Source organism: Heterodontus francisci, chromosome 5, assembly GCF_036365525.1.
Source record: "Heterodontus francisci isolate sHetFra1 chromosome 5, sHetFra1.hap1, whole genome shotgun sequence".
Lineage (NCBI taxonomy): Eukaryota > Metazoa > Chordata > Chondrichthyes > Heterodontiformes > Heterodontidae > Heterodontus > Heterodontus francisci.
In genome coordinates this window covers 6,120,932-6,135,544 of record NC_090375.1, presented here as the reverse complement: position 1 = coordinate 6,135,544, position 14,613 = coordinate 6,120,932, and the positions used below count along the sequence as shown (strand labels likewise).

Sequence of the window (14,613 nt, the reverse complement as noted above, 5' to 3'; positions counted from 1 at the left end):
GGTCACTGACCTGAAACGTTAATTTTGCTTCTCTCTGCACAGATGCTGCCAGACCTGCTGAGTATTTCCAGCACTTTTTGTTTTTATTTATTAAAGCCATAAGTTCCATATGCCTTCTTCACTCTATCTATCTGTCCTGCCACTTTCAGGGATCTGTGGACATGCACTCCAAGGTCTCTCACTTCTTCTACCCCTCTCAATATCCTCCCGTTTATTGTGTATTCCCTCGCTTTATTTGCCCTCCCCAAATGCATTACCTCACACTTCTCGGGATTGAATTCCATTTGCCACTTTTCCGCCCACTCAACCAAATCATTGATATCTTTCTGGAGTCTGCAGCTATCCTCTTCACTATCAGCTACACAGCCAATTTTTCTGTCATCAGCAAATTTCCCAATCATGCCTCCCACATTTAAGACCAAATCATTAATATATACCACAGACAGCAAGGGACCCAACACTGAGCCCTGTGGAACGCCACTGGAAACAGCTTTCCATTCACAAAAACATCCGTCTACTACTACCCTTTGTTTCTGTTCCGAAGCCAATTCTGGATTCAACCTGCCACATTCCCCTGTATCCCATGGGCTTTCATTTTACTGATCAGTCTGCCATGTGGGACCTTGTCAAATGCCTTACTAAAGTCCATGTAGACCACATCCACTGCATTACCCTCATCAATCCTTCTTGTTACTTCCTCAAAAAACTCAATTAAGTTAGTAAGACATGAACTTCCCTTAACAAATCCATGCTGACTATCCCTGATTAATCTGTGCCTTTCTAAGTGGCAGTTTATCCTTTCCCTCAAAATTGATTGTAACAATGTACCCATCAGCGAGGTCAGACTGACCGGCCTATAATTATTTGGCCTATCCCTCGCACCCTTTTTAAACAATGGTACAACATTCGCAGACCTCCAATCATCTGGTACCTCACCTGTACCTGGTGAGGATTTGAAGATGATCCTCAGAGCATCCGCTACTTCCTCCTGGCTTCCAGTTGGTGAAAACAGCCAATAGAGCAGTCACCATCAGCATCCTCTTCCATCTCTGGGAACTTCCTGAGAATTAAATGTAAGAATTAGAGAAACTGATGCTTTATTTCTCCTGAAAAGCCTGCCAGAAACCCCTGTTGTCGCATTTCTCTTGGAAAGCCTGCCAAACTGATCTTCAGCGTCGCCTGAGAAGAACTGTTCTAGAGAGGTCCCAGCGACAGCCGTCTTCGCGTATTTGGGACGCTGAAGCAAAAAGGGACACCTGACATCTTTCCAACTGTCTTTTTTTTCAAGAATTAGCAAGTATTTGGCCCGAGTATTCTTTTTTGTTTTTTTTTGTAACAGAGCTCTGAAGAGAAAATCTCTTCCTTTGGTTAACCAGTTTGTGTGTGTGTGTGAGGGGCTAAGGTAAAAGGGAACTTTCATATTTCATTCTGTGTGTTTTATTATATTGTTTATTATAGAAACCTGGTTGATGTATTTTATTCTGGGATAAAAATAGAGTCTATGATTGACCATATCGGTGACTGTGTAAACATTTCAATATATGTTTGTGACCTGTGCAGAAGTGGAACTAGAAAAACAGTGTACTCCTCCCGCCTAGGTCATAACACTGTGAGCCTCACTCTGCTCTTGTTTTACAGAATTTCCACCGAGCTGCTTACCTGGCAGACGATCGGAATGATTTGCTGAGTGCAATTAATGAGTTTCTGGACAGCAGTATAGTGATTCCTCCCTCTGACGTTCCTGGGGAGGAGTTGCTGCTGTCGGTTGCTCAGTTCCAGCGCAAGATGCTGAAGAAGAGGCAGGCGAAAGAGGACAAGGTGCTGGCCAAGGAGATTAAGAATCAGGAAGAGCGAGGTAGGCCTCTGATGAAATCCATCAACTGGACCACTGAATGCAAGTGCAGGGCATTAGTCTCATTGAATTTTCTCCCAATTTTCTCCTTGCCTGTGATTGAGACATGGATTCCTCACTGGGATCCCGGTACTGTCAGTACATCACTGGGGTCTCCCTACCACACTGTTCAGTACTCCACGACCTTTCTAATCTCCTCTGTCATCCCAGGCTTGACTCCTGCTTGGATAAGCCTACAGCTTCTCTTTGTGCCTATCTCGGTATTCTCCAAAGGACCAATGGAGGCACTCATCGCGGCATCCTTATCAGCAGCAATCACAACTGACCCATCTTACTCTCTCGCCAACCTTCCTGCTTAGTGTATCCATTGCATCCCATTTACCCATCCCTCTGACCACATGGACTCTGCCAGCAGTATGCAATCAACGCCCCTATCCACAGTTCCCTCCACAATGTTCATTCACTTGTGAACATGGCCCGTGCTATCTGTGAGCTTCCATTGGAAGCTCCTGAAGAGTGAGTGTGTGTAGATATTGAAGAATGACAGGGTCCTGTGATGCCTTCCATGGAGAAATAGCCTGCCTCCGCTCACTATCTTGGATGAAACATGTAGTGACCAGTTGGGCAGGTAGCCGAGGGTGGGCTGGCAAACCGTAGCCTGCCGAGTGGGTGAGGAGGTTAAGATGGGGAACCATTCAAGAAAGGAGGGACAGAGAAAATGGGGAACTACAGGCCAGTTAGCCTGACATCAGTCATCAGGAAAGTGCTGGAATTTATTATGAAGGAAGTCTTAGCAATGCATTTTGAAAACCGTGCTATGATCAGACAAAGTAAACAGTATGATTAGGACAAGTCATCATGGTTTTACTAAAGGAAAATTCTGTTTGACAAATTTATTGGAGTTTTTTGAGGGTGTAACTAGTAGGATAGATAAAGGAGAACCAGTAGATGTAGTATACCTGGATTTCCAAAAGGCATTCGATAAGGTGCCACACAAAAGGTTAATACGCAAGGTTCATGGAGTTGGGGGTGATTTATTAGCATGGATAGAGGATTGGTTAATGGACAGGAACAAGCGAATAGGGATAAATGGGGCATTTTCAAGTTGGCAGGCAGTGAATCGTGGCGTGCAGCAAGGATCAGTGTTGGGGCCTCAGCTGTTTACAATCTGTTACTGACATAGACGAAGAGACAATGGAATCAAGGGTTATCGGGGGTAGATGGATGATCTTATTGAATGGCGGAGCAGGCTCGAGGGACCAAATGGCCTACTTCTGCTCCTAATTCGTATGTTCGTATGATAGAGAGCAATGTATCTAAGTTTGCTGACGATACAAAGTTAGGTGGGAATATAAGCTGTGAGGAGGACACAGAGAGGCTGCAAAGAGATATAGACAGGTTAAGTGACTGGGCAACAAGATGACAGATGTAGGGAAGTGTGAAGTTATTCACTTTGGTCGTAAGAATAGAAAAGCAGAATTTTTTTTTTAAAAGGCGTGAAACTTGGAAATGTTGATGTTCAGAGAGACTTGGGTGTAAAAGAACAAAGAACATTGAAAATTACAGCACAAGAACAGGACCTTCGGCCCTCCGAGCTCTGCGCCGATCCAGATCCTCTATCTAAACATGTCGCCTATTTTCTAAGGGTCTGTATCTCTTTGCTTCCTGCCCATTCATTTATCTGTCTAGATACATCTTAAAAGACGCTATCGTGCCCCCGTCTACCACCTCCGCTGGCAACGCGTTCCAGGCACCCACCCTCTGCGTAAAGAACTTTCCACGCATCTCCCCCCTAAACTTTTCCCCTCTCACTTTGAACTCGTGACCCCCAGTAATTGAATCCCCCACTCTGGGAAAAAGCTTCTTGCTATCCACCCTGTCTATACCTCTCATGATTTTGTACACCTCAATCAGGTCCCCCCTCAACCTCCGTCTTTCTAATGAAAATAATCCTAATCTACTCAACCTCTCTTCATAGCTAGCGTCCTCCATACCAGGCAACATCCTGGTGAACCTCTTCTGCACCCTCTCCAAAGCATCTACATCCTTTTGGTAATGTGGCGACCAGAACTGCACGCAGTATTCCAAATGTGGCCGAACCAAAGTCCTATACAACTGTAACATGACCTGCCAACTCTTGTACTCAATACCCCGTCCGATGAAGGAAAGCATGCCGTATGCCTTCTTGACCACTCTATTGACCTGCGTTGCCACCTTCAGGGAACAATGGACCTGAACACCCAAATCTCTCTGTACATCAATTTTCCCCAGGACTTTTCCATTTACTGTATAGTTCACTCTTGAATTGGATCTTCCAAAATGCATCACCTCGCATTTGCCCTGATTGAACTCCATCTGCCATTTCTCTGCCCAACTCTCCAATCTATCTATATTCTGCTGTATTCTCTGACAGTCCCCTTCACTATCTGCTACTCCACCAATCTTAGTGTCGTCTGCAAACTTGCTAATCAGACCACCTATACTTTCCTCCAAATCATTTATGTATATCACAAACAACAGTGGTCCCAGCACGGATCCCTGTGGAACACCACTGGTCACACGTCTCCATTTTGAGAAACTCCCTTCCACTGCTACTCTCTGTCTCCTGTTGCCCAGCCAGTTCTTTATCCATCTAGCTAGTACACCCTGGACCCCATGCGACTTCACTTTCTCCATCAGCCTACCATGGGGAACCTTATCAAACGCCTTCCTGAAGTCCATGTATACGACATCTACAGCCCTTCCCTCATCAATCAACTTTGTCACTTCCTCAAAGAATTCTATTAAGTTGGTAAGACATGACCTTCCCTGCACAAAACCATGTTGCCTATCACTGATAAGCCCATTTTCTTCCAAATGGGAATAGATCCTTTCCCTCAGTATCTTCTCCAGCAGCTTCCCTACCACTGACGTCAGGCTCACCGGTCTATAATTACCTGGATTATCCCTGCTACCCTTCTTAAACAAGGGGACAACATTAGCAATTCTCCAGTCCTCCGGGACCTCACCCGTGTTTAAGGATGCTGCAAAGATATCTGTTAAGGCCCCAGCTATTTCCTCTCTCGCTTCCCACAGTAACCTGGGATAGATCCCATCCGGACCTGGGGACTTGTCCACCTTAATGCCTTTTAGAATACCCAACACTTCCTCCCTCCTTACATGGAACACAGAAAGTTAGCATGCAAGTACAGCAAGCAATTAGGAAAGCAAATGGCATGTTGGCCTTTATTGCAAGGGATATGGAGTATAAGAATAAGGAAGTTTTGCTAAAATTGCACAGGCTTTGGTGAGACCACACTGGGAATACTGTGTGCAGTTTTGGTCTCCATATTTAAGAAAGGATATACTTGCATTGGAGGTGGTACAGCGAAGGTTCACTAGATTGGTCCCTGGGATGACCTGGTATTGTGCAATGAGATAGTATTAATTGATAACCTCATAGTCAAGGCGCCACTCGGTAGCAATGATCATAATATGATTGATTGAATTTTACCTTCAGTTTGAGGGAGAGAAGAGTGAGTCCAAGACTAGTATTTTAAACTTAAATAAGGGTAATTATGAGGGCATGAAAGCAGAGCTAGCTAAAGTGAACTGGCAAATTAGGTTAAGGGATAGGTCAATAGAGATGCAGTGGCAGACATTTAAGGTGATATTTCAGAATCCACAGAATAGATACATTCCAACTGGAAAGAAAAATTCCATGGGGTGGACCGACCATCCGTGGTTAATTTAAAAAGTTAAAGATAGTATCAAACTTAAAGAAAAAGCATATACTTGTGCAAGGATTGGGTGGCAGGTCAGAAGATTGGAGCAAATAGTTTTTAAAAGTGACCGTTGGTCCTATAGAAAGTAAGTCTGGGGAATGAATAATGGAAAATAACGAGATGGCAAATGAATTGAACAGGTATTTTGCACCAATCTTCACTGTAGAGGATACAAGTAACATCCCAGAAATAGCTGTAAATCAAGAGATGGAAGGGAGGGTGGAACTCAAAATTACAATCACCAGGGAAGTGGTACTGAGCAATTGGTCGGAACTGTGGGTTCTGCTGGACTTCATCCAAGAAGTGGCTAGTGAGATAGCTGATGCGTTAGTTTTAATTTTCCAGAATTCCCTAGATTCAGGGAAGGTTCCATTAGATTGGAAAATAGCCAATGTAACTCCTTTATTCAAAAAGGGAGGGAGACAGAAAACACAAAACTACAGGCCAGTTAGCTTAACATCTGTCTTAGGGAAAATGTTGGAAGCTATTATTAATGACTTTATAGCAGTGAATTTAGAAAAATTCACAGTAATCAGACAGAGTCAGCATGGTTTTGTGAAAGGGAAATCATGTTTAACCAATTTATTGGAGTTCTTTGAAGGAGTGACATGCTGTGGATAAAGGGGAACTTTTGGATGCAGTGTACTTACATTTCCAGAAGGCATTTGATAAGGTGCCACATCAAAGGTTATTGCGGAAAATAAAAGCTCATGGTATGGGGGTAACATATTGGCATGGATGGAAGATTGGCTAGCTAACAAGAAACAGAGAGTAGGCATAAATGGGTCATTTTCTGGTTGGCAAGATGTAATGAGTGGTGTGCCACAGGGATCTGTGCTGGGGCCTCAACTTTTTACCACTTATATAAATGACTTAGATGAAGGGACTGAAGGTATGGTTGCTAAATTTGCTGATGACACAAAGATAGGTAGGAAAGTAACTTGTGATGAGGACACAAGGAGACTACAAAGGGATATAGATAGGTTATATGAGTGGGCAAAGATCTGGCAAATGGAGTATAATGTGGGAAAATGTGAAATTGTCCATTTTGGCAGTAAGAATAAAAAAAGAAGCGTATTATCTAAATGGTGAGTGATTGCAGAGCTCTGAGATGCAGAGGGATCTGGGTGTCCAAGTGCATGAATCACAAAAGGCTAGTATGCAGGTACAGCACGAAATTAGGAAAGTTAATAGAATGTTATCGTTTATTGCGAGGGGAATTGAATACAAAATAAGGAGGTTATGCGTCATTTATGCAGGGCATTGGTGAGACCACATCTGGAATACTGTGTACAGTATTGGTCTCCTTATTTAAGGAAGGATGTAAATACATTGGAAGCGTTCAGAGAAGGTTTACTAGACTAATACCTGGAATGGGCGGGTTGTCTTATGAGGAAAGATTGGACAGGCTAGGCTTGTATCCACTGGAATTTAGAAGAGTAAGAGGCGACTTGATTGAAACATATAAGATCCTGAGGGGTCTTGACAGGGTGGATGTGGAAAGGATGTTCCCCCCTGGGAGAATTTAGAACTTGGGGTCACTATTTAAAAATAAGGGTCACCCATTTAAGACAGAGATGAGGAGAAATTTTTTCTCAGAGGGTCGTGAGTCTTTGGAATTCTCTTCCTCAAAAGGCAGTGGAAGCGGAGTCTTTGAATATTTTTAAGGCAGAGGTAGATAGATTCTCGATGAGCAAGGGGGTGAAAGGTTATCGGGGGTAGTCAGGAATATGTAGTTGAGATTACAATCAGATCAGACATGATCTTATTGAATGGCGGAGCAGGCTTGAGTGGCTGAGTGGCTAACTCCTGCTCCTAATTCGTATGTTTGTATGAGAGAGTTGTCCTATGATAGGATGAGTAAATTGGGTCAATATTCTCAGGAGCTTAGAAGGAGAGGTAATCTCGTTGAAACATTCACGATTCTGACCGGACTTGACAGGATAGAGGTTGTTACCCTGGCAGGGGAATCTAGAACACGGGGACACAGTCTCAGGATAAGTGGGGTTGACCACTCAGACTCATTTACGGCACAGCAGGAGGCCATTCAGCCCAGCGAGTCCATGCCAGCTCTCGATGAAGCTTTCCATCAGTCCCACTCCCCTGGTCGATCCCTCTTGCCCTGCAAGTCTTTTCTTTCAAGTGGCCATCCAGTTTACTTTTGAAGTCATTGATTGTCTCCGCTTCCACCACCCTCGTGGGCAGCGAATTCCAGGTCATTACCACCCACTGTGGAAACAAGTTCACCCTGTATCTCTTGCTCAAACCTTCCATCTGTGTTCCCTGTGTGCTTGTGCCATTAGTTAATGGGAACAGATTTTTCCTTGTCTCATTTATCTAAGCCTGTCATAATCCCCTCAATCTCCTTTGCTCCAAGGAGAACAACCCAAGCTTTTCCAACTTAATCTTGTAACTAAAATCCTCCATCCCTGTAACCATTCTGGTCAATCTCCTCTGCACCCTCTCAAGGACCCTCACATCCTTCCTAAAGTGTGGTGACCAGAACTGGACTCAATACTCCACTTGGGGCCTAACCAGAGCTTTATAAAGGTTCAGCAGAACTTCCCTGTTTTTGTACTCAATACCTCTATTTATGAAGCCCAAGATTCCATATGCTTTACTAACCACTCTCTCAATATGTCCTGCCACCTTCAAAGATCGATGCAGATGAACCCCCAGGTCCCTCTGTTCCTGCACACTCTTTAGAACTGTGCCATTAAGTATATATTGTCTCACCCTATTCCTTCTGCCAAAATGCATCACCTCACATTTGTCTATTAAATTCCATCTGTCACTTGTCTGCGCATTCTGTGAGTCTATCTATAAACTGTTGTGGGTGGTTGATACCATCTTCATTGTTGGCCGCACCTCCAAATTTGGTGTCATCAGCAAATTTTGAGATTCTGCTCTGTATTTATATATAGTAAACAAAAGCAGTGGTCCTAGCACTGACCCTTGGAGAACATCACTGTCGACCATACTGCAGTCTGAAAAACAAACATTTGCTACGGCTCACTGTTTTCTGTCCTTGAGCTTATGTTTTATCCAATTAGACACTGATACTCCTATTCCATGAGCCTCAATTTTGTTAACCAGCCTTTTATGTTGTACCTTATCAAACTCTTTCTTAAAATACAAATAAACAATAATCACTATGTTCTATTCATCAACCTTCCCTGTTACTTCATCAAAAAATTCTATTAGATTAGTCAAGCATGATCTGTCTTTTACAAATCCATGCTGGCTATCCTTAATTAATTCGAACCTCTCCTGTTGATTTTTTTTTGCCTGATTATTTTTTCTAAAACCTTACCCACCTCTGATGTTGAAATAACTGGCTTGTAGTTGCTAGGACCGTCCTTACACACTTTCTTGAATAAAGGTGTCACATTTGCCACACTCCAATCCTCTGGCACCTTGCCCATTTCCAGGGAAGACTGAAAGATTATGACACTGCTGCCACAGCGCAATGGTGGTGGAGGGAGTGAATGTTGAAGGTAGTGGATTTGGTGCCAATCAAGTGGGCTGCTTTGTCATGGATGGTGTCGAGCTTCTTGAGTGTTGCTTGAGCTGCACCCATCCAGGCAAGTGGAGAGTATTCCATCACACTCCTGCCTTGTGCTTTGTATTTATGTGGCTGGTCCAGTTCAGTTTCTGGTCAATGGTAACCCCCAGGACATTTAGTTTAGTTTAGAGATACAGCACTGAAACAGGCCCTTCGGCCCACCGAGTCTGTGCCGACCATCAACCACCCATTTATACTAATCCAACACTAATTCCATATTCCTACCACATCCCCACCTGTCCCTATATTTCCCTACCACCGACCTATACTAGGGGCAATTGCTAATGGCCAATTTACCTATCAACCTGCAAGTCTTTGGTTTGTGGGAGGAAACCGGAGCACCCGGAGGAAACCCACGCAGACACAGGGAGAACTTGCAAACTCCACACAGGCAGTACCCAGAATTGAACCCGGGTCGCTGGAGCTGTGAGGCTGCGGTGCTAACCACTGTGCCGCCCAACCCATGCCTGAATGTTGTCCAGGTCTTGCTGCATCTGGATGTGGGCTGCTTCAGTATGTGAGAAGTCACGAATAGTGCTGAACATTGTGCAATCGTCAGCGAACATCCCCACTTCTGACCTTATGATTGAAGGAAGGTCATTGATGAAGCTGCTGATGATGGTTGGGCCTAGGACACTACCCTGAGGAACTCCTGCAGTCATGTTCTTGGCCTGAGATGATTGACGTCCTACAACCACAACCATCTTCCTTTGCGCTAGGTATGACTCCAACCAGCAGAGAGTTTTCCCCCTGATTCCCATTGACTCCAGTTTTGCTAGGGCTCCTTGATGCTGTACTCAGTCAAATACTGCCTTGATGTCAAGGCAGTCACTCTCACCTCACCTCTTGAGTTCAGCTCTTTTGTCCATGTTTGAACGAAGGCTGTAATGAGGTCAGGAGCTGAGTGGCCCTGGTGGAACCCAATGTGAGCATCACTGAGCCGGTTATTGCTAAGCAAGTGCTGCTTGATAGCACTGTCGATGACACCTTCCATCGCTTTACTAATGATTGAGAGTAGACTGATGGGGCGGTAATTGGTCGGTTTGGATTTGTTCTGCTTCTTGTGGACAGGACATACCTGGGCAATTTTTCACATTGCAGGGTAGCTGCCAGTGTTGTAGCTGTACTGGAACAGCTTGGCTCGGGGCGCGGCAAGTTCTGGAGCACAAGTCTTCAGTACTATTGCCGGAATGTTGTCAGGGCCCATAGCCTTTGCAGTATCCAGTGCCTTCAGTCGTTTCTTGATATCACGTGGAGTGAATCGAATTGGCTGAAGACTGGCATCTGTGATGCTGGGGACTTCAGGAGGAGGCCGAGATGGATCATCAACTCGGCACTTCTGGCTGAGGATTGTTGCAAATGCTTCAGCCTTATCTTTAGCACTGATGTGCTGGGCTCCCCCATCATTGAAGATGGGGATATTTGTGGGCGCCCCCCCCCCCCCTCCTCCAGTTAGTTGTTTACTTGTCCACCACCATTCACGACTGGATGTGGCAGGACTGCAGAACTTAGATCTGATCCGTTGGTTATGGGATCGCTTAGCTTTGTCTATCGCATGCTGCTTCCACTGTTTAGCGTGCAAGTAGTCCTGGGTTGTAAGTTCACCTGGCTGACACCTCATTTTGAGGTATGCCTGGTGCTGCTCCAGGCATGCCCTCCTGCACACTTAATTGAACTCAACGAAGGAGCCCTATTTTTGGATCCCTTACGTTTCGCCTTTGTTGAAATGTACCTCGTCTATACGTGAAGCATCTGTTCCATTTTACCCTGGCTAGATCCCTTCTCATCGCGTTGATATTAGCCTTCTTCCAATCTAGACGTTCTACCTGATTTCGTTCATTGATTTCTGCATTCTAGTCTAAACCATATGATACAATGATCACTCTTACCCAAGTGCTCCCCGACAGACACTTGGTCCACTTGGTCCCAGCACCAGATCCAGCAATGTCTCCTTTCTAGTCGGGCTGAGAACATACTGATCAAGGAAGTTCTCCTGAACACATTTCAGAAATTCCTCCCTCTCCTTACCCTTTACTGTAACATTATCCCAGTCAATATTTGGGTAATTAGAGACCCCCAATATCACCACTATAATTCTTGTACATCTCTGATTTCTCTGCAGATTTACTCCTCTATCTCTCTCACTCTCTATTTGGAGGCCTACAGGATACTCCTAGCAATGTGATCAAACCCTTTTTGCTTCTCAACTCTAACCAAATGTATTTTGTATTTGCCCCCTCAAGGACATCCTCCCTTACCAGCACTGCAATATCTTCCCTCATCAGTACTGTGACCCCACCTCTCTTTTTTCCTTCTCTATCTTTTCTGAACACTTTATATCCTTGTATTTTTAGCGCCCAGTCCTCAGCATTTTTAAGCTATATTTCCCTTATTAGCACTGCATCATATTTCCACACTGCTATTTGTGCTTGTAGCTCATCAACCTTATTCACCACATTTTATGCATTTAGAACAAAGATAATTACAGCACAGGAACAGGCCCTTCGGCCCTCCAAGCCTGCGCCGATCCAGCTCCTCTCTCTAAACATGTCGCCTATTTTCTAAGGTTCTGTATCTCTTTTCTTCCTGCCCATTCATGTATCTGTCTAGATACATCTTAAAAGACGCCATCGTGCCCGCATCTACCTCCTCCGCTGGCAACGCGTTCCAGGCACCCACCACCCTCTGCGTAAAGAACTTTCCACGCATATCCCCCCTAAACTTTTCCCCTTTCACTTTGAACTCGTGTCCTCCAGTAATTGAATCCCCCACTCTGGGAAAAAGCCTCTTGCTATCCACCCTGTCTATACCTCTCATGATTTTGTACACCTCAATCAGGTCCCCCCTCAACCTCCGTCTTTCTAATGAAAATAATCCTAATCTACTCAACCTCTTTATAACCTTGTCTTTGCATTTCACGTTGTTCTTCTCAGTCCACTCCCATCTAATACAGAACTACATCCCTCTTTGTTTAAGAAGGGTAGCAGGGATAATCCAGATAATTATAGACCGATGAGCCTGATGTCAGTGGTAGGGAAGCTGCTGGAGAAGATACTGAGGGATAGGATTTATTCCCATTTGGAAGAAAATGGGCTTATCAGTGATAGGCAACATGGTTTTGTGCAGGGAAGGTCATGTCTTACCAACTTAATAGAATTCTTTGAGGAAGTGACAAAGTTGATTGATGAGGGAAGGGCTGTAGATGTCATATACATGGACTTCAGGAAGGCGTTTGATAAGGTTCCCCATGGTAGGCTGATGGAGAAAGTGAAGGCACATGGGGTCCAAGGTGTACTAGCGAGATGGATAAAGAATTGGCTGGGCAACAGGAGACAGAGAGTAGCAGTGGAAGGGAGTTTCTCAAAATGGAGACGTGTAACCAGTGGTGTTCCACAGGGATCCGGGCTGGGACCGCTGTTGTTTGTGATATACATAAATGATTTGGAGGAAAGTATAGGTGGTCTGATTAGCAAGTTTGCAGATGACACTAAGATTGGTGAAGTAGCAGATAGTGAAGGGGACTGTCAGAGAATACAGCAGAATATAGATAGATTGGAGAGTTGGGCAGAGAAATGGCAGATGGAGTTCAATCAGGGCAAATGCGAGGTGATGCATTTTGGAAGATCCAATTCAAGAGTGAACTATACAGGAAATGGAAAAGTCCTGGGGAAAATTGATGTACGGAGAGATTTGGGTGTTCAGGTCCATTGTTCCCTGAAGGTGGCAACGCAGGTCAATAGAGTGGTCAAGAAGGCATACGGCATGCTTTCCTTCATCGGACGGGGTATTGAGTACAAGGGTTGGCAGGTCATGTTACAGTTGTATAAGGCTTTGGTTCGGCCACATTTGGAATACTGCGTGCAGTTCTGGTCGCCACATTACCAAAAGGATGTAGATGCTTTGGAGAGGGTGCAGAAGAAGTTCACCAGGATGTTGCCTGGTATGGAGGGCGCTAGCTATGAAGAGAGGTTGAGTAGATTAGGATTATTTTCATTAGAAAGACGGAGGTTGAGGGGGGACCTGATTGAGGTGTACAAAATCATGAGAGGTATAGACAGGGTGGATAGCAAGAAGCTTTTTCCCAGAGTGGGGGATTCAATTACTAGGGGTCACGAGTTCAAAGTGAGAGGGGAAAAGTTTAGGGGGGATATGCGTGGAAAGTTCTTTACACAGAGGGTGGTGGGTGCCTGGAACGCGTTGCCAGCGGAGGTGGTAGATGCGGGCACGATAGCGTCTTTTAAGATGTATCTAGACAGATACATGAATGGGCAGGAAGCAAAGAGATACAGACCCTTAGAAAATAGGCGACATGTTTAGATAGAGGATCTGGATCGGTGCAGGCTTGGAGGTCCGAAGGGCCTGTTCCTGTGCTGTAATTTTCTTTGTTCTTTGTTCTGTCGAGTACTGTCTTAACATTTCCACATCATGCACCTTATTCCTGTTTTCTACTTCTATATGTTTGTGCCATTCTCCCTGCCAATTTAGTTTAAACCCTTTCCAACCACACTAGTGAGCCTCCCCACGAGGACATTAGTCCCAGTCCTGCTGAGGTACAACCCGTCTCTTTTGAATATGTGTCTCCTGCCCCAGAATTGGTCCCAATGCCCCAAGAATCTGAATCCCTTCCTCCTGCACCGTGCTTCAAACCACGCATTGATCCTCTTTTAACAACCTCCCTAGCTGCTGTAAATCTGACTGTTAGGACCTCAGTATCTGCTCCCTCTATATCGTTGGTAGCAACGTGTACTACACCTTCTGGCTGACTCCCTCTCCCTGCAGAATATCCTGCACCCTCTCCGTGATGTCCTTTACCCTGGCACCAGGGAGACAGCTTGCCATGCGGGACTCATAATAACAGTTACAGAAATGCCTGTCTGTCCCCCTGACTATGGACTCACCTATAACAACTGCATTTCTGCATTTTGATGCTCCCTCCTGTACAGTCCCATGCCCATTGGTGCCATGGTCTGGACTGCACTCCTTCAAGGTATTGTCACTCTCAGCAGTATCCAGTGCTGAGTACCTGTTTGAGAGCGGCACACACCCTGAAGACTCCTGCATTTCCTGCCTCTTCCTACTCTTCCAGATGGCCATCCACCAACTATTCTAAATTCCTACCTGTGGGCTGACCACCTCCTGGAATGTACGATTCAGGAAACTCTCCTGCTCCCCAATGCTCCACAGTGACTCCAGCTGCCCCTCAAGCTCAGAAATCCTGAGCGCAAGCTGAAGTTGTTGGAGACACTACCGACATATGCGGTCGCCCAGGGCACAAGAAGTGTCCTGAAGTTCGAGATGGTGCAGAGATTGCAAGCAACAGGTTTCAGCTGCCCATCCATGATCAAAAAAAGAACCCTCTATTGCCTTTCTAAACAATCAATTTTAATTAATACCTCTAGTCCTGCTCTGTGCTTATACGGCTGTTAGAACTC

General features: G+C 45.0%; 1 protein-coding gene across 10 annotated transcripts in view; it reads left to right on the top strand.

Annotated features, from left to right (window-relative positions):
• LOC137369700 (anion exchange protein 2-like) overlaps window positions 1-14,613 on the top strand; it is a 405,213-nt gene that overhangs the window by 309,173 nt on the left and 81,427 nt on the right. For all 10 annotated transcript variants that reach the window (XM_068031052.1, XM_068031042.1, XM_068031050.1 and 7 more), the window contains one exon: window positions 1,639-1,855. In XM_068031052.1, the coding sequence (XP_067887153.1) occupies window positions 1,639-1,855 (217 nt within the window). The remainder of the gene's footprint in view (window positions 1-1,638; window positions 1,856-14,613) is intronic.